General features: G+C 43.4%; 1 protein-coding gene across 1 annotated transcript; it reads right to left on the minus strand.

Moving 5' to 3' along the window:
- Positions 1–206: 206 nt before the first annotated feature.
- LOC110743104 lies at positions 207–27,702 on the minus strand. Its single transcript, XM_031667610.1, has 6 exons — positions 27,637–27,702; positions 26,682–26,800; positions 24,851–24,993; positions 11,988–12,056; positions 3,650–3,899; positions 207–3,307 (listed from the first exon to the last, which is right to left on the minus strand). The coding sequence occupies exons 1-6, from the start codon at positions 27,700–27,702 to the stop codon at positions 2,776–2,778; spliced, it is 1,179 nt and encodes a 392-aa protein (XP_031523470.1). The 3' UTR covers positions 207–2,775.

The following is a 27,702-nucleotide window of genomic DNA, read 5'->3' on the forward strand; positions in this document are numbered from 1 at the left end:
TCTTAGCCTACCATTAACACTCTTCAAATTGCCTTTCCTCTAGGACCATGAGGGGAGGGGAAAAGAAGAGGAAAGTTATGGATTTGTGGATCCATGAATCCAGCAGGATTTAGCTTTCCATCAAACGGTAATTCAATATTTACCAAAGAAGGATGTTTAGATGTGGAAATTTTACTTTGGCTTGTATCTCATCAGAAAAAGTGGTCTTTTTTTTTTTTTTTTTTTGGTAACCTTATGTTTACAAATTGAAAAGATATGTACTCAACTCAGACTCAAACATGAAAACTATTCTAGATACACAGTCAACTCCTAATCACTGGAATGGAGATCACCCAGGCATACCTGAAGCTGTTTTGCAGCATTAGATACGCTATGGCCCAGGTATTCCATAGCAAACCTGGGCCCCATCGCTAGGTGATTAGCCATATACTTCTATCTTCTCGGCTAAAGCATCTGTTGCTTTTCATCAGCATAGACAATATAAAGCTGAAGATGTAGTCATCTCTTAATCACTTGAAAGCTGGCTCTTCTATCAGTAAATTCTACTTGGCACAGACTGCCCATGACTCTGAATGACCGAATGGATTGGGGTCAGCTTTTCATTTTATCAAGCAAGATTGATGCAAGCCTGTGATGAAACATTAATATCTGAGATGCCTTGCCACACACAAGCATGAGGTTGCTTAGAGAGTCTTTGTCTAGAAAATGTTTTCATTCCTATCCCTGCCTGAATACACGAACATTTTGCATTAGAAACCATATTTTTCCTAAGTCAAAAGAGACAAGTGATTATTATTTTTTCTTAAAAACTGAACCATTACATTTAATTAAAAATACATCTCCATGCAACCATCATTTCTTAGGCAGTGCAGTTCAAGAGGGGGAGGGGAGACAGAAGAGAACCTGGGTTAAATCACAGTTCTTACAGTCCAGAGCTATGTATAAACTTCTGCAGAATCACAGAAGTTTATACTCCTGGGACTTGGTTTATCAACAATCATCTTGAAAGCACACCTTATGTGCCAAACACTGATACGAATCATTTCATTTAATCCTTGGCATAACTTGAGACAAGGGCAGAGAAGAAAGGAGGAAAGGTGTGAAAACGAGGAAGGGTGAGAAAACCGACAGACACCAACTATGATTTTTACTTTCCCTGGTTATGAAATAATCCACATCTGAATAATTTCCTTAAAGAAGTGAAGGTCTCAAAGCTACAGAGACACAGAGGTGAGCATCACACAAGCGGGCTAATTCTAGATCACTGGATCTTAACCAGACTTCCTAAATCTTTAAGATGTAGGACTGGACTAGGACATCCAAGAGCCCTTCTGAGTTTAATACTCCAGGGACTTAATCATGCTGCAGGAGGATTAAAAGATGTCAAATGCTTGAAAGATAAACTGCCAGCAATGAAAGGAGTGGAGAGGAGAAGAAACCTACAAAAAAGTGAATGGCCACCATTAAGATAACAGCTCCAGGAATTGCTTTTGGTTGATGAAGCGCTCAAGAGATTTAGTGCTACTCAAGCACTTCCCATATTTATGGAACAGACTATGTACCATTCGATCTTAATTAAATCATTGAAAAATCCGCAAAGGGGGAACACAACATAGGACTGATTATTCCTGGTTTTCAAAAATTATGTTGCCACTTCCTCGTTTTAAAAATGACCATTTAACCTCTTTGAACTACAGCTTGAATCCCTCACTGAAATATTTAAGCCTGTATTTGGTGACAGTCATCTATATTAAAGGCACTGAAGGAAGCTGGTGCCCCGAATTCAGGGTGCCCATTTAGGGTAGAGGAAGCAGGAAAATGCCACCAAGGACAAGCAGAATCGGGGCAGTTATCTGGCATCTGATCGCCAGGTAACTGTTTATTCTTGCTTTGCTTTGCCCTTTAGCAGAGGACTTGGGGGGCTGCTACACAAGGATGGGGAAGGTCGTGCAGCCATTGCCGTTGACTGTGGACTGCTACTGATGACCTATTTGAGGATGAAGCCAGGGAGGTGGGAGAACTCTGAATAAAAAAGTTTCTTTAGTCAGGTGGTTTGGTGGCTTAGACTGGGGACCTCAAATGAGACAAAAAGTCAAGTCAGGAATCGGGAAGCCAGACTCGAAATGTTAAGATAGTCAAACATCTACCCATTACTTTTCTCTCTGTCTTAAATATTGTAGACCAAATTACAGGGGTAGGTGCTTGGGAGGGGGATGAGGAGTGAGCAGGCGGCCGTAGAAGCTATCTGGTTCGTGCGCACTGCTTTATAAGGGAGGCAGCCAAGATGACTACAGGCGAATATCTTGCCCAGGGTCCCACAGGGCAAAGCTAAAGTTTGAACAGTTTTCTGATCTCCTGAAATGATGAGCTTGGAAACGTTTTCACAGCGATTTAATCAAAATCCAAAATCTCTACATTTTTTAGAAGTATGCCATCTACAGAATCCGAGAAGCCAGAAGATGCCGGTTTTAATACCTGGTTGTTATTGTACCGCATCACAGGATCTATCTAGGCCCCGAATTCTGTTAGATGACAAACTGGACCTCGAGTTAACATTCTAGTCTTTCCCCCGGTCTAAATACAAAACACAAGATAGTTCTATACCCAATCTGTTCAAAACTCCTAAACCAACTCTCAGTCTGAGATGGTCCTCGCAGGGTGATGCCTGCCCCAAACCCCCACACTCAGTGATTTCGAAAATACATGCAGTAGCCTGGGCCACCTGCGGGTGGTACAAAGGGCGCCTTGAGGACCAGAGCGGGATGAAACGCCGGCTTACAAACCCCACTCCTCTAGCACATTCAAGTCAAGGATCCAGCTCATTGTTTCCGAGGAGCGGAATGAATTGACCAGCTGAGCGCAGTTCTCCCAGTTAGAGAGTCCCCAAGCTTCCGGCTTCGGAACGGGGCTCACAGCAAGGACACAAACGGGGCGAGCTCGGGCATCACCGCGGATCCCTGCCGCCCTCCGAGGCCAGAACGCTCGCAGACTCGCGGCCGCCCAGGTGTTACCGTTTCCCCCGTGACGGAAGAGCCGCAGGCTCTCGACTCCCCACCCCCCGAAAAGCACGTCTGCAGAATGGGGGCGCCCCCAAGCCCTGAGCGCCGCAGCTGCTCGGCCGCCGCCGCCACCGCGCGTCCCCGGGTCCTCGGGCTCCCGGCTTCGCTGCTGGGGAGCTGACGCAGCTGGCTGGCCGTGGGGTCCCGTTCTGGGGCCGTCCTGCCGAGTCGGGGGTAGGGGAGCGGTGGCCACAACTCCCGGGTGCTCGCAGAAACTCCTCTGCGTGGTGGTGTTGCAGCCGCTGTGGCTGCGGGGAGGGGCAAGAGCACCGGGAAGTTGGGGGCGCGGAACCCCGAGCGGGGCGGCGGCAGGCAGCATCCCCGACCCGACCCCGACCCCCGAGACGCGGCGCCCCCACGTGCCCTCCGTCCCCCCGCGCTGTGCCCCCAGCGCCCTCCGTCCCTACCGCGCGGCGTCCCCCAAGGCCCTCTGTCCCCACCGCGGAGGGGCGCGCAGGGGGTCGGCAGGGCTCGGGTACCACGCTTCGCCCGGCCCCACCTGCGGATGTGGGGCTCCAACTGGAGATCCCCGGTCCCCCCTCCCATCCCTGGAAAAATCCCCGGGGCGTCCGGGACTGACCCGCGCTTACCCGGGAAGCAGCGGCTTCGCAAGCCCGGGCGGCGCTCGCAGGTCGGGCGGGGAAGGTGCAGGCTGCGCTGCGCCGGCTCGGGCTGCCGGAGCGCCCTTCAGCCGCCGTCGGGCTCGGGCTGGGGCTCCGACTTCCTCTTCCTTGGGCTCTGCCCCACTGCTCGGCCGCGCCCCCGCCCGCCCCTCCCCGCGCCCCGACGCCGGCTTCGGCGGCCAGAGCAGCGGATCGCTCGTCCCGCCTCCCCTCTGCCCTGAGGGCGAAAAAGGTGGAGAGGAGGGGGGCGAAGAGAAAAAGAAATTAGGGACTTGGCCTTGTCTCTGGAGCCTTGCCAAAGAGAACAGTCAAATTACAGCCTCGGAGGGAACAAAGTTTTTTTAAAAAGATATTCTGCTACTGTTTTCTCAGACACATCACTTTTCTTCATTTTCCGAGCTCTTCAGATTTAGCTTTCCTTTGGACGTAATAATTTACTATGTGAGTCCTTTAAAATAATACCCAAAATCATGGTTTTAAGTGAACATTCTAGTTTTACATAGAAGCTTTGCCGGTAATCACGTAAAAAGAGGGGGAAGCCTGGTGTTCTTCAGGCGTCATTACCCTAATCACCTTGGTTAAAGCACCAAGCGACCTTTGCCTAGAGAAAGTAAAAGTGGAAAAGGAGGTAAAGAATAACTGGTGACAGCCAGAGAGATGTTTAAAGGCACCAGCTCTGAAGTAAAGTTATGACTCCAATCAAAGGTGCCTGCAGCAACAGTTAAAGGCGTGTGAAGTCATTTCTTAACACTGATCTCTCGCCAAAGTCGGACGTATCAGTTTCGCCTGTGAACCCCCTTAGGTTTGGTGTGGATTTGATTGCACTCTTAGTTGTTAACAGACCTTCAGCCTTACCACTCGCTAGCTTCGTGGCCTTGAGAGAACACTTTAACCTCTCTGTGTTCTGTGTCTGTTTCCTCATCTGTAAAATGGAGATGATGATGATGATGATGATGATAGTGCCTACCTCATAGAGTTGCTGTATGTGATTTAAATAAGAGAATGTGCTTAGGAGACTGTCTGGCACATGCTCTAAAGCCTGAATAAATGTTAGCTATTCTTGTTGATTTTTCCCTTTTATCTGCTTTTATGCATATATATGATTATGGAAATTATAATAAAGACTGGGAACAAAACAAGGTTTGTGCAGTAAGGCCACACAGCATCACAGTTCTCTACCACGTGGAGTTTATGTTCTGTTTTATAATTTATTTGAGTCTCCACAACTGACTTGTATTACTAAAGCTATGGGACTGGGCTATGCTTGGAATACATTTACCACGGTAGATTTGCAATGGGACTAACAGACATTTGCCATCTTCAAAGCATTGTTTCTGTTGGCCTTGGAATAACCTTGTGAGGTTGACAGGACAGGTGCTAGTTGCCTTTCACAGACAGGAAACTGAGCTTAGTTAAGACCCTGCCCAGCTTTTGGAGCTCACACAAAACCATGCCTGTTACCCCATCTCTCTATGTTGTGATTTGTGATAGAAGTGTACAGTATGTTTCTGAAATAGTACCGCATTAATGGTTCCATCAACCCTGTGAGGTAGGTGCCAGCCCTTATCTGACCCTCAAAGCATCTAGGATTCAAAGAAGCTCATTGATGAGTGTTTGTGGCTGAGAGATAAGGATTTCTGACAACTTGGAAAGGAAGGGAGGATAATTGAGGATTCCTGTTCTCTGCTGTCTCCTCCTTGGCCCCCAGTCACGCATCTCTTTGATTGATTGATTGATTGATTGATTGATTGATTGAGACAGGATATTGCTCTGTTACCCAGGCTGGAGTGCAGTGGCACCAATCATAGCTCATTGTAGCCTGGAACTCCTGGGCTCAAGAAATCCTCTGGCCTCAGTCTCCTGGGTTGCTGGAATTACAGATATGTGCCACCATGCTGGGCTTACTTTCTAATTTTTTTGTAGAGACAGGGGTCACGCTGTTACCCAGGCTGGTCTCGAACTTCTGGCCCCAGGCAATCCTCCAGCCTCCACCTCCCAAAACACTGGGATTGCAGGAGTGAGCCACTGTGCCTGGTCTCAGTCACAAATTTCTTAGCACATATACTGCGAATGAAGCAGTCGATGAAGCACTGTGATCTGATGAAAAGACTGGACCAGCTACAGATGCTGCTGCTCAAGAGCACTCACCCTTAGGCAGATAACTCTTCTGAATTTAGTACTTTGCTTATGGGATGGTTATAATATTTCCTGGCCAGCCCGCTTACTTCACCTCAGTTTATTAATGAGGTGGGAGGTAGAAAGTGGAAACAGGAACAAGAAATTTCTTTTTTTTTTTTTTTGAGATGGAGTCTCACTCTGCCGCCTGCTGGAGGTGCAGTGACCCGATCTCGGCTCACTGCAAGCTCCGCCTGCCGGGTTCACGCCATTCTCTGCCTCAGTCTCCCGAGTAGCTGGGACTGCAGGTGCCAGCTACCACGCCCGGCTAATTTTTTGTATTTTTCTTTTTAGTAGAGACGGGGTTTCACCATGTTAGCCAGGATGGTCTCGATCTCCTGACCTCGTGATCTGCCGAAGTCTCTTATTGAGATTGTATGCCAAGTACAGCACTAAGCACCTAACTCCCGTGATCACTCCTGATTTCCAAGTAAATGAACTCTGCCCTTTAGATCTTTAGAATTTGAGCTCCTTGAAATCACCTGGCCTGACACATTGTGGGTCTAGTTTGTGTGCCCAGCACTTAGTTCAGCTCCTAACACACAATAGGTATACAATATTCAGTGTGTGGGTGGATGGATGGATGAATGGACAACATAAGAGTTGTGAAGATGCTATAGCTTTCCCTGTTAGTAATAGTCTACTTTCTCACTTTAAGGAAAAGGACCCAATGGAATGGCTTTCTAATGGTGCACCCAGTATTGGGAAAATTCTTTTGGCGAGTGGTCTTTCTAATACTGCTCTAAAACTACTCTATCAGTCAATGTCAAACAAAGGGAACAGAACCCAGTTCAAGTATTTATAAAAGAGGGACTTTAATGCAGGAAATTGGCTCTACAAGTGGTGGAAGAATCAAGAATCCAAAAAGAGACAGTGAGGCAGTCCAGAAATTAACAACAGCAGAAAGTCATGACCACTTCTAGACAGAGGAATTCAGAAGACACAGCTTGAAGGGGTGTTCCCCCACCCATCCCCATAACCCTGTGATTCTGAATGGGAAAAGAACAAGAAGAGGCTGGGGGCAACAGGCCCAGGCTTAGCCCACCCTCAAATTATACCTTTTCCTTCTCAAGTAAAAGTGGGTTTATCAATTAGATTTCTGTAGAAGAGAAGTTCTTGCTTTTTAAGATGATTGAACGTCCTAGATGATGGGTTGATGGTACAACAAACCACCATGTCACACATTTACCTATATAACAAACCTGTACAACCTGCACGTGTATCCCAGAACTTTAAAAAGATTATTGAATGCCTCCTATGGTGTTTCATTTCTTCCTCACACAGATTCAGTAAAGTAGATACTATAATCCCTAAATTATGCATAAGGTCACAGCTATTCAGGAAAGTTTGGTGACTTGCTCAAGGCCACAGAGCTATGCGAGGCAGAGCAGAATGCAAACAGCTCTGCCATCCAGTTCTTATGCTCATCTCACGAACTCAGCTGTTCGTCCTGAAAGGCAACACAATTGCATAGTTTTGTGCAGTGTCATATTTCAGGGTCACCAATCCATGCACATATTCCCGGGATCTAATGTTTGCAAAACTTACAGAGTTAAAAGGCTCGATCACACCCTGCCTTAACTTTACGACATATGGTGATAACTTTTATGATGTGAGTAGTGAATATACTGAATTTTTTATTACACAAGATCAGATATATGTCCACTGGATTGTAGGAGAACCTGAGGGGGGGAAAAAAAAAAACAGGTAGCGTTTATCCCTTTTTTGGCAGGGGGTGGGGAAGCTATTTCAATTTCAAATTTGGATGTGTGAGGCTTAAAAAATACTCTCTAGAATGTCCTGACCTTATAAGAGGGATTAGGGTAAGAGACGGTACTCACATAGGAAAAAGTCTCATGTAGGGAAAAGGAAGGCCAAGAGCATAAGTAAGTGCATATAGGATGACACGTGTCTTCAAATTCTCTGAAGCCAGGAGTGGCCATCAAAATCTACATTGGTGCTGCTGTTTCTCTCAATCCTCTAATTAGCTAGAAGATTTAAAAATTGAGAAGCTGTACTAAGCCCAAAGAGTGAAAGATACAATAAGAACTGTTCATGATTATTAGTGTCTAGTTGAGTTGGGCCTAAAAGTGGGTAGAAGAATTTGAGGCCTTCTGGAAATCCTGACACTTCAGAATATCCCCATTGCTTGCTTGAACAAGAGTACCCAAAATCTCCATCACTAGTGACTTAGAAGGTTAAGACCTGGTATGCAGGAGGCAAGTGCAAATTCATTATCCATCAAAGATAACATAGTAAAAGATTAGATTCACATGATCAGATTCGCATAGTAAGTGCATCAGATCTTCTTAAAAACCACAGCTCACTGGCAAAGGAGGCCGTGGCACAGGGGACGGACACCAAGTGTCGGCCAGGGCAAGAAAGAGCAAAGGGACCAAGAGATGGAAAAAGGAAATGTAGCCAGGTAACAGATGTGTGAAAATAAGTGTAAATAGCTCATGGTCAACATCATCATTTTACCTGCCTATGTTACCTTAATTTTGACCAATATAGTAAAATAAGCTGTGTGTGTACCTGCTTTACAAATATTGATATTTGCAAAAATAAGAATTCTAGAACTCAAAACTTTTAAACTTTGGGGCAATACATCTTAGATACAAACAAAATCCAATATTAGGCAGATATCGTGGACATCTTGATAACCGAACACATCTTTCATCATATTCTACTAAAATATAAAGCAACACTGGCCAGTTTATACTTCTGCTTCAAAATTAACTTTATTTTCAAGTTGATAATAGAGTATACCTTTGGATGCTTTTGAAATTTAGTGTATTTTTTTGAGCCATTTTCTTTATGTTGGATGTGCTGGGGGGAAGAGCTACTTCCAAATTTATTTCTCAAAAACACTATGTTTAGAAGTTATCCCCAGAAGTAGTAGAATATTAGGAGATGTGTGTGTGTAGTGGAGGTGGTGAGGAGGGTGTTGATTGTCACGTGGAAGGGGGAACCTGCTGGTATTTCATGGTAGAGTACGAGGGTTGCTAAACTTTCTGCAATGCACTTGTTCTGCAGTCTTGCACAACAATGAGTTGTCCCATCCTAAATACCAGTAGCATCTCCTTAAGTGCACACTGTGAGTAGTGCCTTTAGATGGGGTTTCTCAAATTTAAATGCTTTCAGAGGCCAGGCCAGTAAAATAATTTGGTCAGCAGTTCCAAGTTGTCAGGATGTGGTACATACCTGAAGGCATATGAATTCAAATTTTCTTAAGCATTGTTTTGGCCAAATACAAATATTCCCTGAAGCCAGATTCTTCTTGTGGGTTTCCAGCTTGCTCCTCTTTCACTCCCAATTACTTTTGGATAACTTTTCAGACAAAAATGAAAGAAGGAATCACTATGCCCTGCTCTTTCTCCTCCCTCTTCTTTTGTAGTCCACTGTGTGAGTAAAGATGGATAGAAAATACTTTTCCCCTCCCTTAAAATTCAGTGTCATGAATGCTAGAATTAAAGGAATAAAATAACCAGGAGGTAAAAAGGACTATTTCACCCATGAAAAATTAAATTAACTGTTAAAAATATTAAGCAATAAACTGATGGCAGAGGCCTGAAGCATGTTCCTTCATTCCTCTTCTGTATCTCTTCTCTTTTCCAGTTTTAATGATGTAAAACAAGATACAGTTGGCCCTCCGCATCCATGGGTTCCACATCCGTGGATTCAACCAACATTGGATACAAAATATTCGAAAAAAGTAGTGGAATCTGTACTAAACATGTACAATTTTTTTCTTGTCATTATTCCCTAAACAATACAGTATAACCACTATTTTTTTTTTTTTTTTTTTTTTGAGACAGGGAGTGCAGTGGCATGATCATGGCTCACTGCAAACTTGACTTACCAGGCCCCAGTGATCCTCCAACCTTAGCTTCCTGAGTAGCTGGGACTATAGGTGCACACCACTACATCTGGCTAGTTTCTTGTATTTATTTATATACTTATTTTTGTAGAGACAGATTTTTGCCATGTTACTCAGGCTGGTTTTGAACTCCTGGTCTCAAGCAATCCCCCTACCTTGGCCTCCCAAAGTACTGGGCTTACAGGCATGAGTCACCACACATGGCCTGGAATAACAACTATTCACATAACATTTACAATGTATTAGGTATTATAACTAATCTAGAGATGATTTAAAGTATACACAAGATGTATGTAGTATATGCCAATACTATGCCATTTTATATTAGAGGCTGGAGGATTTTGGTATCCTGGTCAGGAAGGGGTTCCCCGGGGAACCAATTCCCCACAGATACGGAGGGACACGTGTATTTACAAGTTAGTAGACATAATGATTGCTACTGGTTTTTGAATACCCACCATATCCCAACTGTACATTACATGTTCTGCATGCATTATTTATTTAATCTTAACAAGTAGATTTTTTTTTCTCCATTTTATAAATGAGGCTACTAAGGGTTAGAGAGTTTAGGTAATGTGGCCAAGGTAAGGTTTTATAATTGGTAAGGGGCAATGCAGGAATTTGGAACCAGCTTTGTGACCCCAAACCTGTCCCCTCATGTACCATGCGCCATTGAGGTTTCTCAGTAAACAGTGAGATTCTACAGGAGCCAGCCATCTTCATCTCTCCTGGTCACCTTCTTCTTTGACTGCATGACCACCTGAGTTCTTTTGAACAATAGTTCATGGGAAAATGCACACATATGCTCTGGTAAGATACTCTATACAATAATCCACAGTCCTCTATTCTCAGTTCTAAAGTCCAACAACCCTGCAAATGGGAAGTTTTTTTTTTTTAATCGTTTGTGGCAAAGCCTGCCCTGACCTGAATTCATTTGGCAATAAAGCCACACCTGCAATGATTTGAGACTATTTGTAGTTTTAAAAGAACTTATTTAGTTGAATCTCCACTAATTTAAATTCAGAAATATTAAGGTATTTGATTTTGGGGTATTGGCCCAGACTCCTGAACAACTCTTGCATAATATGTGGTATATGCACTGTACGACCTTTCTAAAATCCCCCTTCAGAAAACCCATAAAATATTGAATTAGGAATTATGAATCTGAGATTTGAAAGACCCTGTGCTATACTGAACAGATACTATCAAAACTATGTTTTCTGAATGGTAAGAAGCAGTGGTGTGTTGCTGCTGACTTGTACTAGTTTTTAAGAGCTGGTTGTTAACATTTTTGAACTTTTGTAACTAACTGACATCACATTGGTGGCTTGAAATCAGCCATGGTGGTGATATTTACACCACAGAAATTGGCAAACACTCCAAATCAGGGACTTGTGTCCAGTTCCCCTACGTCCACCCCAGCTGCTTATTAAAAATGTCATATTGTGAGCTCTTCCTATTTACCCTTCCCAGCAAGTTGGAAGGGCCAGGTCTCGAGCTGATTGGTGCTAAGGGAGGATCTACAGCAGAGAAAGAGCAATTGTCAGCTTGGTTTCACTGACGCGCAAACCACTTTTTATAGACTTTTATCTTTTTGTCCTGAGAGTAATTGCATGAGTGCCAGAACAGGATTGTCTGATGCATTTAAGCTTATCAGGAAACTAAGGCTCAGAGAGTTTAGGTAATGTGGCCAAAGTCTGATAATTAGTAAGGAGCAGTGTAGGCATTTGGATAGAATGAGGAGCTATCGATTTGAGGTATATGTTATAGATAAATCAATAAAAATAGGACCTGTGGCATTGCCTTAGACTCTCTATCCAAGTCCTTGTCTCAGAATTGGGTGTTGCAAAAAATTGTTGGTGCCATGATGGGCATGATCCCAGTTTTACAACAGTTGTGAGAAAGAAAGGCTGAGATGTGAATTTCCACCCCCACCCCCACCCCTTTAAAGGAAGACATGAAAAATAATAAGATTAAAGTTTTACTGTGCAAAGATGGTTCTCCAAAGGATACCGGAACCACAGGCACTCGGGAATGTTGGGCAGAGGCAGAGAAAAGGACCAGTGAATGGTGCCACCTTCAGTGGTCCCGCACAACCCTGGTGGTAAGATGCATGGACCTTATTTGTCAGCTGGAGTGCAGGGGCCGAAGGAAGAGTGCAGGGCAGGCTTGATCAGTGCAGGAACAAATACAAATTGGAGGGAACAAGAGTTTTAGTCCACAGAAACCCTCCCCCTTGTATGTGGCTACCTTCTGATTGAGTTTTGTGATTGTCAAGTTCTCCTTTCTTCTCTGCATCTTCACATAAGGCTCTTCTACCTGCGAGGAAAGAAAGTTTACATTCAGGATGGGATTGAAAGCAGAAAAGTGGGGACTGAATCATGAGTGAGAACAAAGCAATCAGGGGAAAGGAAAAAAGCCCCATGATTATCCTCATTCATTAATGCCAAATAAAGGTCTGTGAGACTGCAAATTGGCAGTGTTCTTTCAGACACGACATCATCTTAGAAATAATTACCGAGGGCCATCGCTAAGGTATCTATAGCAACTCTTCAGGAGCTGCTGGCAAATCTGAAGCCTTGCGATGGTCAGCACTCTTTCTTTTCCATTTCCATGTCAAATGGTGGCAGGCTATGTTTCACGAAAAATAAAAAAAATGCCTTATTTCAAGCAAAAAGCTCCAAAAGGAAAGGTTCCAATGAAGCCAGGCTTTAAATGTTATTCTCTCATCAACTGCAAAATGTTGTCTAAAATGTTTGGAATTGGGCATGAAATGATCTAGACCTGGGTTTTCACATTACATGTTTAACAAGTTAAAACATGAACTTTGAAGTATAGTTTCATATAGTTCAACCCGTAAGAAAAATGCTAACTTAAAAAAAAAAAGAAATCTCATACAACTCTCAAAAATAAAAATGAAAATTCATTTTGGATGGAGAAACATTGATATTTGAAAATCTGAAGACCTGAACCTTAAGCAGAGTTTATTATAATAACGAAGGAGGCAGTTATCAGCAGGATCATAAACTCAGTCCTGGAAAAACAGTGTGACAATATTGGGGAGCAGAGGGAAAATGAGCAGGGAATGGAGAAAATTCCTCAGAGAACTGAATTTCTACTTTGTCTCTGGAGGTCCCTGAAGCGAGAACTGAGGGTGACATCATTATGATCCCAATATACTTTCTTCAAGTTAGCATGATCAAACTTTCTGACTTGCTAAAATATTATGGGAAACTGAGGGTTTTTTTTTTCCTATGTGCCAATTTATGATAAAATACCTTAAACCCATTCTTTTTTCTCCAAATTCGTTATTACTAAACTCAAGGAAATTTTATTCATTACCTCTAGCACCCAGATTCTATTAAAATATTCTGGATAAACTTAGAAGTTATTAAGAAAAAATTGGAAAAGAGAATAAGTGAAAAATGTGTAATGGATATTAATTCTTCAATGTTTGCTCAGTGAATACACCCTAAATATTTAGAATCATGTTTTGCATCAAATACTGATGAGATCACCTTCTCCACCTGGATGTATCACTCTTCAGAACAAAAATAAAATCCACTTCCTCATCACAATAACATTTGCACACGTATTCCTGTCTCTGTACAGGTCTATCCTTCTAGCTTTCCTTTTTTTTCTTTTTAATTTCCGAGTCCCCTTCCCTCCAAAAAACTCAACTTTATCAAAACTCACATTATCAAAGTCCTTGTTCCTATTACCATTTTCCTTCCAGCCTAATTCAGCAAAACCTGATTATGTAATATCAATACATTATATATTAATTCCAAGATGCTCCACATTTTTCTGGAATTTTGCAATAGAAAAAATTAAATCAGAACCAAATAAATGTCATGCTTTTTTTCTAAATGTCTCTTCAAAAATCTTTCTTATAAAAATTGACGTCTTCATTTTTGTTATTCCCCTTCAACTTATTCACCATGGTTGAACAAATGACTTATGTATAGATAAAAACTGCCTACCAAATATCTAGACAGAAACATGAGAGAAGATTGAAGCCCCACAAATCACAGGGACTCAGCAGCCTGTGTGCATTGGAGTCCTTTGTAACATGATTAACTTCAGACACACTCAGTATACTGGTTTCAAAGTAACTTTTTCTGTAATTACAGAAGGACTTCAACTAGAAAGAAACCAACTTCATGGTCACTTTCCAGCAACCAAATACCTTCCTGAGAGTTGACTCCCACATTCTCAGCAAGATGTTTTGAGCTCCTATTTCCTTTAGGAAACATATCCTTCCAACTTTCAGGAACAGAAGGGATCTTTTAAAACTATTCATCAAGTTAAAAAAAAAAAAAGAAGAAGAAGAAGAAGATAGGCCAGGCGCAGTGACTCACACTTGTAATCCCAGCATTTTGGGAGGCCGAGGTGGACAGATATCTGAGGTCAGGAGTTTGAGACCACCTTGGCCAACATAGCGAAACCACCTTTCTACTAAAAATACAAAACTTAGCTGGACGTGGTGGCGGGCGCCTGTAATCGCAGCTACTTGGGAGGCTGAGGCAGGAGAATCTCTTGAACCTGGGAGGCAGAGGTTGCAGTGAGCTGAGATCACGCCACTGTACTCCAGCCTGGGCGACAAAGCGAGACTCTGTCTCAGATAAATAAATAAACAAAATTTTAAAAAGAAGATAGCTTTGATATGGGCTAATTAAATGAACAAACATCTCCTGTAATCTTACAATGAAAAATCTAACACGTAAAGATGAAATGACCGTATACCTTCTAGGAGTTCTAAGGTCTATTTCCTTCCTTCCTGTCCATCTACTCCGGCCTTATAGTTCAAGTCCTCCTCACTGAAGCCTCCGCCTGGGATATGCCCACTTTCAGGCTCTTATGCATTCTACATAGTGCTCTACCAGCCTGGTCTCAGTGGGATACTGTTTGCATAGCGAACAACACACAATGGGCCCCTAAATGGCTAAAAGCGCAACCAAGCTGTGTGGCCAGAGAGAATTTCGTGATTGTGATCCAGAAAGTAAGCGAAGAATCAAAGACTTATGGGTAGTGGGGAAACTGGGCAAGAGGCCTACAACCTGCATATCCTCTCCCTCCAGCTAACTCCCGGCCCCTGCTCTCCGGAGCCCTGATGTGTATAACCCTTCCCACGCTGCGGTGCTGTCCAGAAAGCAGGCTGGTCCTCAGGCAGTCACACGGAACTGGAGCAGGTGGTTTTGCTGGGTGCACATTGGAGCAGAACACATCTGATTAAATGTCAGCTTTGTCCAGACTTGCTCAGGGCTAAGTGGAAACAATGTGGCTAGAGTTTAGGATTAGAGTTGAGGAAGACTCTTTACTTACACACTCAATTTTGAGAAATTGCAAGCTTGATTGGGAATTGCTTCTCTGAATTTTTTCTTGTTTTACCTCCAATGCAAGGAAACAATCAATCCATTGTGGATTAGCATGGAATGTGGATCAGTTAGATACCTATAAGGATCACCAAGTTAACCTAAATTAGAAAAATGAAAGAAGAAGAGTTTGATAGGCCTGGGACAAAAACATTTCCCTTAAAAAAAGTGATGGATGTGAGTCCTTACAATACCAGTTAGTCTTATTTGTTTCACAAATTTCTAAGTAAGAAGGGCTCAACACTTATTGGAATATCTGCGTACTATTTGAAGTTTTTTTGTTTTTGTTTGTTTGAGACAGAGCTTTGCTCTTGTCGCCCAGGCTGGGGTATAGTGGTGGGATCTCAGCTCACTGCAACCTCTGCCTCTCGTGTCCAAGTGATTCTCCTGCCTTAGCCTCCCAAGTAGCTGGAATTACAGGCACTGTAATTCCATGCCCAGCTAATTTTTGTATTTTTTAGTAGAGACGGGGTTTCACCATGTTGGCCAGGCTGGTCTTGAACTCCTGATCTCAGGTGATTCGCCCACCTCGGCCTCCCAAAGTGCTGGGATTACAGGTGTGAGCCACCGCGCCTGGCCAAAGTTTGTGTATATATATATTTAATTATATTTATTGCTTTAAAAATTATGTATAGGTCATTCCATAAGGTGGATGCATTAATTTTCAATTAATTTCTTGTTAGTTGACTTCACAAAATAATGTACTGAAACAATCTCTCAGGATTGTTAAAGAAAGATACTGGAATCAGGGGCATCTCACTCTCAACTTGATACTCTGAGTGTGCAGAAAAGGTAAGGAACACCCGGCCTTCACGGAAGAAGCCCTGACTGTACCTCATGTATACACACATCAGCCATCCTTGGAACACCCTTCATTGATTCCCTAGTGTATAATCAAATTCAAACTCCTTAGCCTGATTTCAAGACCTGTTCATCTAGCTCCTCTCTGACCACCATGGCTTCCATCATCATCATCATCATCATCATCATCATCACCATGATTTTTATTCCATCCAAAACTTTCAGTTAGCCCAATCTACCAATAAGTGGTATTTCTCAAGCATATCATGTGAATTTCTCTGTCTATGGCAGGAATGTGCTTTCCTGTGTTCTTTGAGATGTACCCTTCCTCCAAGGAGAAGTTCCAGCACCACTTCCTATGTTAGGTGTACCCCAATCATCCCTGGGATATGTTCCTCCTCAGAATGTCTAAAACCACACATTATCTATCTGTCCTTTTCTGCCCCGACTCCAACAAGGACCAAAATACTTTACCGAGTGTGCACTCAAACTGTGACTTTTGGTAAAGATAGAATAGGGTCAGTGAGATACACTGAATTTCATAATGGTCAGACCTGTGTGGATACACTTTTTTTTTTTTTAAATGTCAGCAGACAAAATTGGTATAATTGAAGGTAATTATGCATATAACAAAATGATTCATTGGCAGGTTCTTTAAAGTCGCAGCCTCTCTACTATAGTATTTCTTAATAGACTGCTAAGTTCTTGGCAGAAGTGTAGGGAATAAATGAGCTGAAACTAGATTACAGGGAACTTCGGTGCATTACTTACTATGTCTGAAGTGCAAAACCAGCACATCTCAGACCAACAGCATTTTTCAGAACTGGAAAGGAACTCAGTGCAACTTTTCAAACAATTTTCTAAATAGCAATTGTCAAGAAAGGAAAATAAAAATGCCAATTTATTCGTGAGTGGCTAACACATGGCGCAGTTGTTATGACTGAATTCTGCAGTGAGAAGGAGATGGACTCAGCCGCGGGAGCAGCGTCGGCACAGTAGCTTCCAGGGGGTGTCTTGGTGAGAGCCGCCTGGAAAGGGGAGAGGCTCTTCATCAGCAGATCGGGCAACAGAGCTGTTAGTGGGAGGAGGTGAGAAATAGCATCCGTGCCAGTCCACAGAAAAGGGAAGTGTTCTGGTGGTGCACGGCGCTTTCCAGTCAGGCCTGTGAAGGGATCCTAAGGGACTGGGGATGTTACATTTTTACTGGAAAGGTCGTGCTCTCACTTCATGGGTTTGGTGTAGGGATGGTGGAGGTAGAAAGAGAAGGTCCAGTATTGCCAAAAGAACCCCCACAGGCTGGCCACTTGGAGAGGCTGTCCTTGATGTAATGGCCAGCCTACCAGAAGACTAGCTGTACTGCAATGCATGAGTGTGTTCACATATATATATATATAAAATATATATACATATGTGTGTATATATAGTATATATATACATACCTGTATATATACATATGTATATATACATGTATATGTGTGTGTGTGTGTGTGTGTGTATATATATATTTTTTGAGATGGAGTTTCACTCTTGTCTCCCAGGCTAGAGTGCATGGCGTGATCTCGGCTCACTGCAACCTCTCCCTCCCAGGTTCAAGCGATTCTCCTGCCTCACCCTCCGGAGTAGCTGGGTTTACAGGCGTGTACCACCAGGCCCAGCTAATTCTTGTATTTTTAGTGGAGATGGGGTTTCACCATGTTGGCCAGGCTGGTCTTGAACTGCTGACCTCGGGTGATCCACCCGCCTCGGCCTCTCAAAGTGCTGGGATCATCTGTGTGAACCACCGCACCCAGCCAAGTGCATTCATTAAGTCATCCATTATTTGCTGGGTCCCACGTATGGGCCAGGCCATGCGAGGCACAGGGAACACAGTATGAACAAAAGAAACACTGATCCAGTCCTCATGGAATTGCCACATAATGGAGGAAATCAGCGTCCATGACACAATACCCAAATCAGTACAGTTGTGCGTTGCTTAGCAGGGGGTGGGGGGGGTGGGGTACATGCGATTTTGTCATTGTGTGAACATCACAGAGTCCACTTACACAAACCTAGATGACATAGCCTACCACACACCCAGGCTATATGGTACAGCCTACACGGTACAGCCTTCTAGCTCCTAGGTTACAGACCTATACAGCATGCTACTGCACTGAAAGCCATAGGCAATTGTAACATAATGGTAAGTATTTGTGTATCTAAGCACAGAAAAAGTACGGTAAAAATATGATATAAAAGATAAAACATGGTGCGCCTTTCTAGGGCACTTACCATGAATGGAGCTTGCAGGACTGGAAGCTGCTCTGGGGGAATGAGTGAGTGAGTGGGGAGTGAATGGGAAGGCCTGGGACATGACTGTACACCGCTGTAGACGCTGTCAACACTGGACACTTTGGCTACACTAAATTTATACGAACTTTTTTTCTTTCTTCAATAATAAATTAACCTTCGCTTATGTAACCTTTCAATTTTATCAACTTTTAATTTTTTAAAAACTTTTGACTTTTGTAATCACATTTTAAACACACATTGTATAGCTCTACAAAAATATTTTATTTATTTATATCCTTATTCTATAAGCTTTTTCTATTATTAAAATTTTTAATTATTTTATTTTCAAAATTTTTTGTTAAAAACTAGGCACAAACACACACATTAGCCTAGGCCTACCTAGGGTCAGGATCATAAATATCACTGTCTTCCACTTCCACATCTTGTCCCACTGGAGGGTCTTCAGGGACAATAACATGCATGGAGCTGTCATCTCCTGTGATCACAATGCCTTTTCCTGAACACCTTCTGCAGGACCTGCTTGAGGCTGACTTACAGGTACCTTTAAACAACAACAACTATATATATATATATACACACACACACACACATATATATATATTAGAAGGAGTACACTTTGAAATAACAGGCTGGGCCCAGTGGTTCATGCCTGTAATCCCCGTGCTTTGGGAGGCAGAGGTGGGTGGATCACTTGAGGCCAGGAGTTTGAGACCAGCCTGGCCAACATGGTGAAACCCCCTCTCTACTAAAAATATAAAAATTAGCCAGGCATGGTGGTGGGTACCTGTAATTCCAGCTACTCAAGAGGCTGAGGCAGGAGAATCACTTGAACCTGGGAGGTGGAGGTTGCACTGAACTGAGATCATGCCACTGCACTTCTGCCTGGGTGACAGAGGGAGACTCCGTCTCAAAAAATAAAGTAAAATAAAATAGCATAGTATAGTAAATGCAAAAACTAGTAACATAGTCTTTTATTATTATCAAGTATTGGGTACATGATTGTATATGCTAGACTTTTATATGACTAGTAACACAATAGGTTTGTTTACACCAGCATCGCCACAAACACACGAGTAATGCATTGTGCTGTGACCTTACGATGGCTAGGATGTCACTAGGCAATAGGTATTTTCTAGCTCCATTATAATCTTAGGGGACCATCATCATATATGCGGTTCATTGTTGACTGAAACATTGTTTGACTGTGTAAATTGCCAACTGTGTAAAGTAAAGGATACTGTGAGAATGTAGGTAAGAATATTCAGCTAGTCTAGGGGTTCAGAAGAGTTGTCTCTAAAACCGTCCTTTGATCTGGGATCAGAAGAACGAGTAGGAGTTAAGACGGCAAAGAGAAAGGGGAGGAGGCAGAGTGTTCCAGGCAGAGAAGCTTTGTAGCCAGTCAGAGGCCCTGAGGCAGGAGGGCAAAGCCCCTGCGAAGACGGCTCATGTGGCTGGGGACTTGTGTGAAGAGGGACCCCAGCCAGAGGGCTGGTGCTTGGAAGAAGGCTGTGGTGCTGGAGTTGAGCTGTGGGCTCCAGGGGGAAGAGAAGGTAGGGTCAGATGACACGGAGGAATTCCAGGTTGGTGCGTGGGGAAACCAGGAATTGTGAGGTCAGTGGGTACGTGACCCACTGCATGCTGCTCCATTTCTCTGAGCTTTGGCCTCTTTTTTTTGTTTGCTTGAGACAGGGTCTCGCTGTGTCACCCAGGCTGAAGGACATGATCACAGTTCACTGCAGCCACAACCTCCCGGGCCCAAGCAATCTTCCTGCCTCAGCCTCCCAAGGAGCTCGGACTACAGGTGTACACGACCACATCCAGCTAATTTTAAAATTTTTTTGTAGAGACAGGATCTCACTTTCTCTCACCTCAGTCTCTCAAAGTGCTAGGATTACAAGCGTGAGCCACCACGCCCAGCCTGGTTTCTCAATAATCTCAAGGGAAAGATTGTACTTGGAGGAAAGCCAGAGTTGGTTCCTGGCTATCCTATTCACTAACTTGGTGACTGTTAGAAAAATTAGCTAACGCCTTGCTCTTCACCTTTTTCAACCAGACAGCAAGGATAATTATTCCTGTCTAGTCTGCTTTGCAGAGTTGTTGTGAAGAGAAAATGAGATAACAAACCTGAAAATGCTTTGAAAAACTGGGAAGCATGACCTGATGAAGGTAACAGTAATGACAGGAATGCAATCGTGGTGAGTAGAGGTGCAACAGCAGAAGCACAGGTGTTCCCGAGGATGAAGTCAAGGACTGGGGTGGAGGTGAATACCAAACCAAGAGCTCACTTTGCTAATCTGCTTTGGAAATGATTTAGTTCTTTATTCTGTATTAACCTATTTATGTCAGTTTTGTGATCAGGCCGGAAGTTTTTTTGTTCACTTGGTTGAAGTCAAGTGGAGCTGCATTTGGATTTCAGCTCTTCCACCTCCTTGCTATGTTCGTTTTCTATTGCTGCATGACAAATCCCCATAAATTTAGTGGTTTAAAACAACATCCGTGGCTGGGTACAGTGGCTCACACCTGTAATCTCAGCACTTTGGGAGGCTGAGGTGGGCAGATCACCTGAAGTCAGGAATTCAAAACCAGCCTGACAAATGTGGAGAAACCCTATCCCTACTAAAAATACAAAATTAGCCAGGCGTGGTGGCTGTGCCTGTAATTCCAGCTTCTCGGGAGGCTGAGGCAGGAGAATCGCTTGAACCTGGAGGCGGAGGTTGCGGTGAGCCGAGATCATGCCATTGCTCTCCAGCCTGGGTGACAAGAGTGAAACTCCATCTCAAAACACCAAAAACCAAAACAAACAGACAAAAACACCCCTTTACTATCTCACGACTGCCGTAGGTCAGAAGTCTGGTGTGGCCCAGCTGGGTTCTCTGCCAACAACCTAATGCTCAAGGAGTTGACTGACTGTAGCTCTGGGAAAGAATCTACTTTCAAGCTTGTTCAAATGGTTGGCAGAATGCAGTTTCTTTGGTTGTGGGACTGAGGTCCCTGTTTCCTTGCTTGGGGTCATTTTCAGTTCCTAGAGGCCTATCTCTTATTCTTGCACATAGACCTTTTACCCTTTATCCTGGAGCCAGCAAGCGACATCCATCAAACCATTTCATGCTTTCAATCTCCCTGACTTCTTATGTAGCAGGCAGAGAACACTTCCTGCTTTTAAGAATGTCTGTGATTAAATTAGAGCCATGGATAGTCTCTTTATTTTAAGGTCAACTGAACCATATGATATAATCATGGGGGTGATATTGTATTAGATTCACAAGTTCTGTGGATTAAAGCATAAAATCTTTGGAGTCATTTTCAGAATTCTGCCTACCACCATTGCTCAAGGTGACCTTGATGAGATTGTTACTTAACCTCTCCTGGTCTTAGTTTCCTCATGAATCATACCTTGAACCATCATTGTGTTGATAAGTAAAATAAGATAGACATTGTACCTAAAACATGGCAAATATGTAGCGAATGAGATGCCTTTCCTATGCATCTCATATTCAGTGTTATGCAGTGAGAACCCAGCTAGCCCCTAATACTTGAAGACAGCTTCTGTAGAAAGTAAGAATGAATCCTGTCCCTTGCAAGTTCAGATGTTCTTTAAGAATTTTATGCCACTGTATGACATCATCAGGATTTGATTTCTCCATAGTAGCTGTAAACTGATGTATGCACATTGTATGTCAGCATAAATTAAGAACTTGGACAAAAGAACTTGCCAGAATTCAGCCTTGGAGTGTTCATGTCCAATCAAAAAAAAAAAAAGCAAAAAAAAAAGCCACATCACACACACACACGTGCACACACACACACACACATTATGTCTTGGTGGTAAAAGTAATTTCTTGGTGCTGGTGGTGATGGTGGGTAAGAAGAAAACAGGGCTTTAATATAATTGCTGGAGTTTAGTTTGTCCTACAAATTTTATGGGTAAATTCCATCAAAGCATGCTTGCTTTTAAGACTGCAAAACCTGAAGAAAGAAAGCATGGTTCTACTCTACTTCTTGAGCTGTCAAGACATAATAATCCTTGTGCTGTGATGCTTCATAGATTCTCTCCATGCAACAGTAAATTTTTATGCAGCCCCCTTCTTTATTAATACGAATTAAACAAAAGAGCCAACAGCCCTTAAATCCATCAACTGGCCATAAATCTATGGAAGCAGCTGCGTTATGAGTCACTCAGGGATCAGCACAGTGAATGGGCTACTGTGCTTTCCCCCCGGGAGATGGAGCACACCCTCCCTGAAATGGTCATTCTCCCCTAAGTCAGTTATATTCAGTTTAAGGGGAAGTCAGAACTGCAGCTCTTTGCAAACCTTCAAAGGCAATGTGATAGCAAAGAGGTGATGGGGCATCCACAGACCCAAATTCTGGTATTAATGAGACAGGAGTAGCTCATGTTGTAAATTTCAGTGGCCCTTCAGCTACTTGCTGCCCCTCATTTCTCCAGCAATCAAAGGGAGTTAGTAAGTTCTGCATATTAATATTTGCTGCATAGAAGTATTTTCAGGGTTAATGTAATAGTATGAAAAAATGCTCTAAGTGGAGCATGTTATCTTGTGATTATATATTTTATGTTCCCTACTCTGAGGCCTAAACCATAGATAATGACTAATGACATGGTCTTGAAGGAGTACACAGGAAAAAGAATTGTGATGGATGCCAGTTCAACCACACACAGCCAGAAATCTTGCAATCCACAGACGCTCTTCACGCACTCAATTCAATCAAGTCTGGATAAAATAAAACCTTGCAAAATAGGGCATTTTGGCTCGCTGAATTTTGGGATCACTAGCATTCCCTTTCCTTTGCAATGTATCATATAGAAAAGCATTAGGAATATTTGTAACTTAAAAGGTCTTTTTCAAATAATTGGGTCTTGGCCAGGTGCAGTGGCTCATGCCTGTAATCCCAACACATTGGGAGGCTGAGGCGAGCGGATTACCTGAGGTCGGGAGTTTGAGACCAGCCTGACGAACATGGAGAAACCCCATCTCTACTAAACATACAAAATTAGCTGGGCATGGTGGCACACGCCTGTAATCCCAGTTACTTGCGAGGCTGAGGCAGGAGAATCACTTGAACCAGGGAAGCGGAGGTTGCAGTGAGCTAAAATTGCACCATTGCACTCCAGCCTGGGCAACAAGAGTGAAACTCCATCTCAAAAAAAAAAAAAAAAAAAAAAAAAAATTGGGTCTTTTTCTCACCAATACAGATCTTGTAGTAGCTCAGGTTAATCTTTCTGAGTATTAATGAATTCTTATTGTGTAATGTGGAGGGTGATCCTGTTGAGAGCAGACTGGACGGACACTCAGGTCTCAGCATGGAAGCCACTTTTAAAAATACACCGCTGCTCTGTTAGGTTATTTTCTTTTAGTTTATTGCTTTCTGCATTAATGGAATACCTAGGATTAATCTATTTAACTGATTAACCTGTTTAGTATCTGAATGATTGATATGTGCTCTGACATGCTATTAGCACATTTTCATAACTTGAAAAATGCACAAAAGTACATACTCTGTGCTATAGGATATGTAAGAGAACATGGGAGGCGGAGAGGAAATTTCATAACAGCTGCTATGTATTGAGAGATTCTGTGTTGCTAGATAGTACCAAGTGGTTTACTTATATTATTTCATTTAATACAGTAAAGGACCCTATGAAAATAATCTCAACATCATCATCACCACCTCCTCTGTTTCACTGATTTACAAAATGAGGGACTACAGAAGTTGCGAAATTTGAACAGTCCTGTCCAGCTAGCTGGAGACTAAATTTGAGCGCAGTTCTACTTGACACTGATGTCATCATGCCTGTGACTTAGGTGCTATGCCATGGTATGTAACATAATGGCATCTAATAGCCTCCTGGTATGACGGAAGCTGTGCTTAAGATGCAGGCTGAACTGACTGAGAGGCCTTTCCTTCGGAGTGGGAAACCCTCACCATATGGACAGGTGACACACAGAGACCCTTGGATGGGGCTTGGGTGGGCCCCCAGCTCCTGATGAGGTGCGACTGCACAGGCCCTGTCACCCCTGGCTGTAGGCACTTGAACAAGGGCTGTCAGGCAGTCACTTAGGGGAAGCTGCTGGGAACAGGGCGCTCATGCTTCCCTTCAGCCAGGCAAGAGGAAGGGTGGGTGGGAGCTGCGGGGGAGGGCAAGCAAGAGCTTGACTGTGCTGCCTGGGAAGGAGCTGTAGAACCCAAGGTGAGGATGATGTTCCTGGAGGCACTGCCACACTGCCCTTTCTTGGTGCTCCGAGAATGACAGCTGGGGTCAGCACAGAGTTCCACTGCTGCTGTGTTCCAGAACACTCCCGGGGCTGTGCTGGGTGTGCTTGTGATGCACTCTGAGGCATCATCAAGAGATCACCAAACCCGCCCGTTTCCTTCACTCATGGGACTTACAGTCCACTGGACAGGACTGTTTTCATGTAAATCTTTACCATTTTAACATGAAACTTTAAAAAGTAAGCAAAAGCTATAGTTGAATACAATTGGTATGTTGTCACTTGCAGATTGGAATCACAGAATACGATATTTTAGTGCAGCACTATGTTCTCTCTTTTACAATATATTTTCTTAATGCTGCATGTTAGATCAGACCTCAGAATCCCACGTCTGAAGTGCTGCCTTGCACTCACTCACATGTAAAAGAGCAGCTCCAAGAGCCAAGGACCGTCTGGCGTCCAAAGCCAATGATGTCTTTGGCAGGCCTCAGGGATACTGTCACCAGACATGACCCATGTATTGCTGAGGAACCATGCTTGGTGGCAGGCAGAGATGTGTCACTTCATGGCACAGAAAGACAGTGGAGAAAATTGTTCTTGAGGATTATAAAAATCACTCCAGAAATAAAATATTTGAGGAAAGTTGGAAGGTAAATTCATTTTTCTTTCATATAACAAATCTCAGCATCTAAGACCTCCAGATGTCAGTGGAAATCCTTTAAAAGAGGTAGCAGAGAGCTGGCTACAGAGGCTTATGCCTATAATCCCAGCACTTTGGGAGGCCAAGGTCGGTGGATCACTTGAGGTCAGGAATTCGAGACCAGCCTGGCCAACATGGTGAACTCCCGTCTCTATTAAAAATACAAAAAATTAGCCAGGCATGGTGGCAGGTGCCTGTAATATCAGCTACTTGGGAGGCTGAGGCAGGAGAATCACTTGAACCCGGGAGGCGGAGGTTGCAGTGAGCCAAGATTGTGCCACTGCACTCCGGCCTGGGAGACAGAGTGAGATTAGCTAAAAAAAAAAGAGGTGGTAGAAGGAAACCATTAGGCACAGCTGTCCTATCAATATTACTGAGCTGTGATAATACCTATGCAGTAACCTGTGGATGGCCTCATGACTAGTGGAAAAGAAGCACCTGGAACCCATTAGAGGTGTTCATCATCTTCATAAAACCTGAGCCCAAAGCAATTTATAATTTGTCCTTACGATGAAGGCAGAAGAAATTTTTGCAATGGTTGATAATGACCAACATGGCCTCTAAGTGCCACATGGAAATAAAAAGGAAGACAAATTATCAGGGGAGGATGACATGGCCTTAGTTTGCCCTAATGAAATGATCACGTATCAGGTTAAATCAGTTGTGTCACTTTAGGAAGCAGAAAAAAAATCAGTAGTTAATTCACCCAGAGTGAGAGCCGGCTCGATCCTCGGTAACAGCTGACATGAAAAAGCAGTCTAACTTTCTAAGTTTCACAGCATGGGAGTTAACACTTAAGAATTTATCTGCACAAAAGGTTTGCTTTAGCATCTGAGAGAAGAAACCTTTTCTTTCTTTCTTCTTTTTTTTTCTTTTTTTGTGACAAGAGTTCAGCTCTGTCACACAGGCTGGAGTGCAATGGCGTGATCTTGGTTCATTGCAACCTCTGCCTCCCAGGTTCAAGCGATTCTCCTGCCTCAGCCTCCTAAGTAGCTGGGATTACAGGTGTGCACCCACCACATCTGGCTAATTTTTGTATTTGTAGTAGAGATGGGGTTTTGCTATGTTGGCCAGGCTGGTCTTGAACTCCTGACCTAAAGCGATCCACCCACCTTGCCATCCCAAGATGCTGGGGTTACAGGCATGAGCCACCATGCCCAGCCAGAAATACTCTTCATTCCTAAATTTATTAATAATTCACCTCGATTTTTCCAGTCTATGAATTGTCTAAGCAGCTTGCTTGTCTCTTTCTCAGTAGGAAGCCTCCATCTGCAAGGCTCTGTGTTTCCTGGAATTTTGAGCTAAAAGAAGGCAACAGAACTTGCACAATGTCTATCGAACTACAGATCTGAGGCAAGCTATGGGATGAATTCCCGCATCCTTGGGTTGAGGGATACAGTTTCGTGTTTTTTAAATTGAAATGGTGGATGCAAGCGTCAGGAGGCCCCAGTAGCCAGTGTCCTTCTGGCAGTATGAGGGGCTGGTGGGTGTCCACCTCTGGCTGAGCAGAGTGGGTGACAGCCTGCCGTGCTTGCGTTTCTCCATCTACGTATTCTTGGTAGGCTTGCGAATGATTGTGCGAGGAGGGTTATCTAGCAGAGATTTCCAGAAGGCGCTAAGGCATCCAAGCAGGAAAATAAAAGTGTAACTTTCTCTTTCCACATCTTCCTGAGCATGGAAGGAAAATACAAACCAGAGCTTCTTATTTCCACTTCATCAGGTACTCTGTGTTCTCTTCATTTTCTGTCCTCCAGCTTTTAAAACGAGTTCAAAACCACATACGCAATACATTTAGGTATACAAAAATACGAGTGCAATGCTGGAGAGCAGTGATGTGATCTCAGCTCACTGCAGCCTCCACCTCCAGGGTTCAGATCCTTCTGATCCTCCTGCCTCAGACTCCTGAGTACCTGGGATTACAGGCATGCAACATCATGCCCAGCTAATTTTTGTATTTTTAGTAGAGACAGAGGTTTCACCATGTTGGCCAGGCTGATCTCAAATTCCTGACCTCAAGTGATCCGCTGGCCTCGGCCTCCCAAAGTGCTGGGATTACAAGCGTGAGCCACTGCGCCCAGCCACAAATATACATTTTCTAAATTTGTAAATACATAGAAATAAATTCTGGAAATACAGACGACAGACTGATATAGAAGGTCCACTCCATAGAGAGGATGGGGGAGGATGCGGGGAGGGCTGAGGCTGGATCAGGGGTCTGTCAAAGAGGACTTTAGCCTTATTTGTAATATTTTAATATTTTACTTGGCGAATAGTTTGTACTCAATTGCCTTATTCCCAGAATCCTCCGCGGGCTTACCAGTGATTCTTACACTTCACATTCCCTACTTACGCATCCAGTTGAATCATTCAGGTTCTGGGGGTGCAGTGTGTGTGTTCTGGACAAAGGACTATGCTATTAACAAAAGAAAGCAGCCCACTGAAGTTTGATGTAATTAGGATGGTTACAATCTCCATGGAGTCTTTCCACAAATAGGTAACAATACCTTCTCTCCCTCCTCTAGGAGAGTGCCTTCCCGGAGCCCGATTTCTGGTTCTGAACGGAAAGCCAT

Source organism: Papio anubis, chromosome 6, assembly GCF_008728515.1.
Source record: "Papio anubis isolate 15944 chromosome 6, Panubis1.0, whole genome shotgun sequence".
NCBI lineage: Eukaryota > Metazoa > Chordata > Mammalia > Primates > Cercopithecidae > Papio > Papio anubis.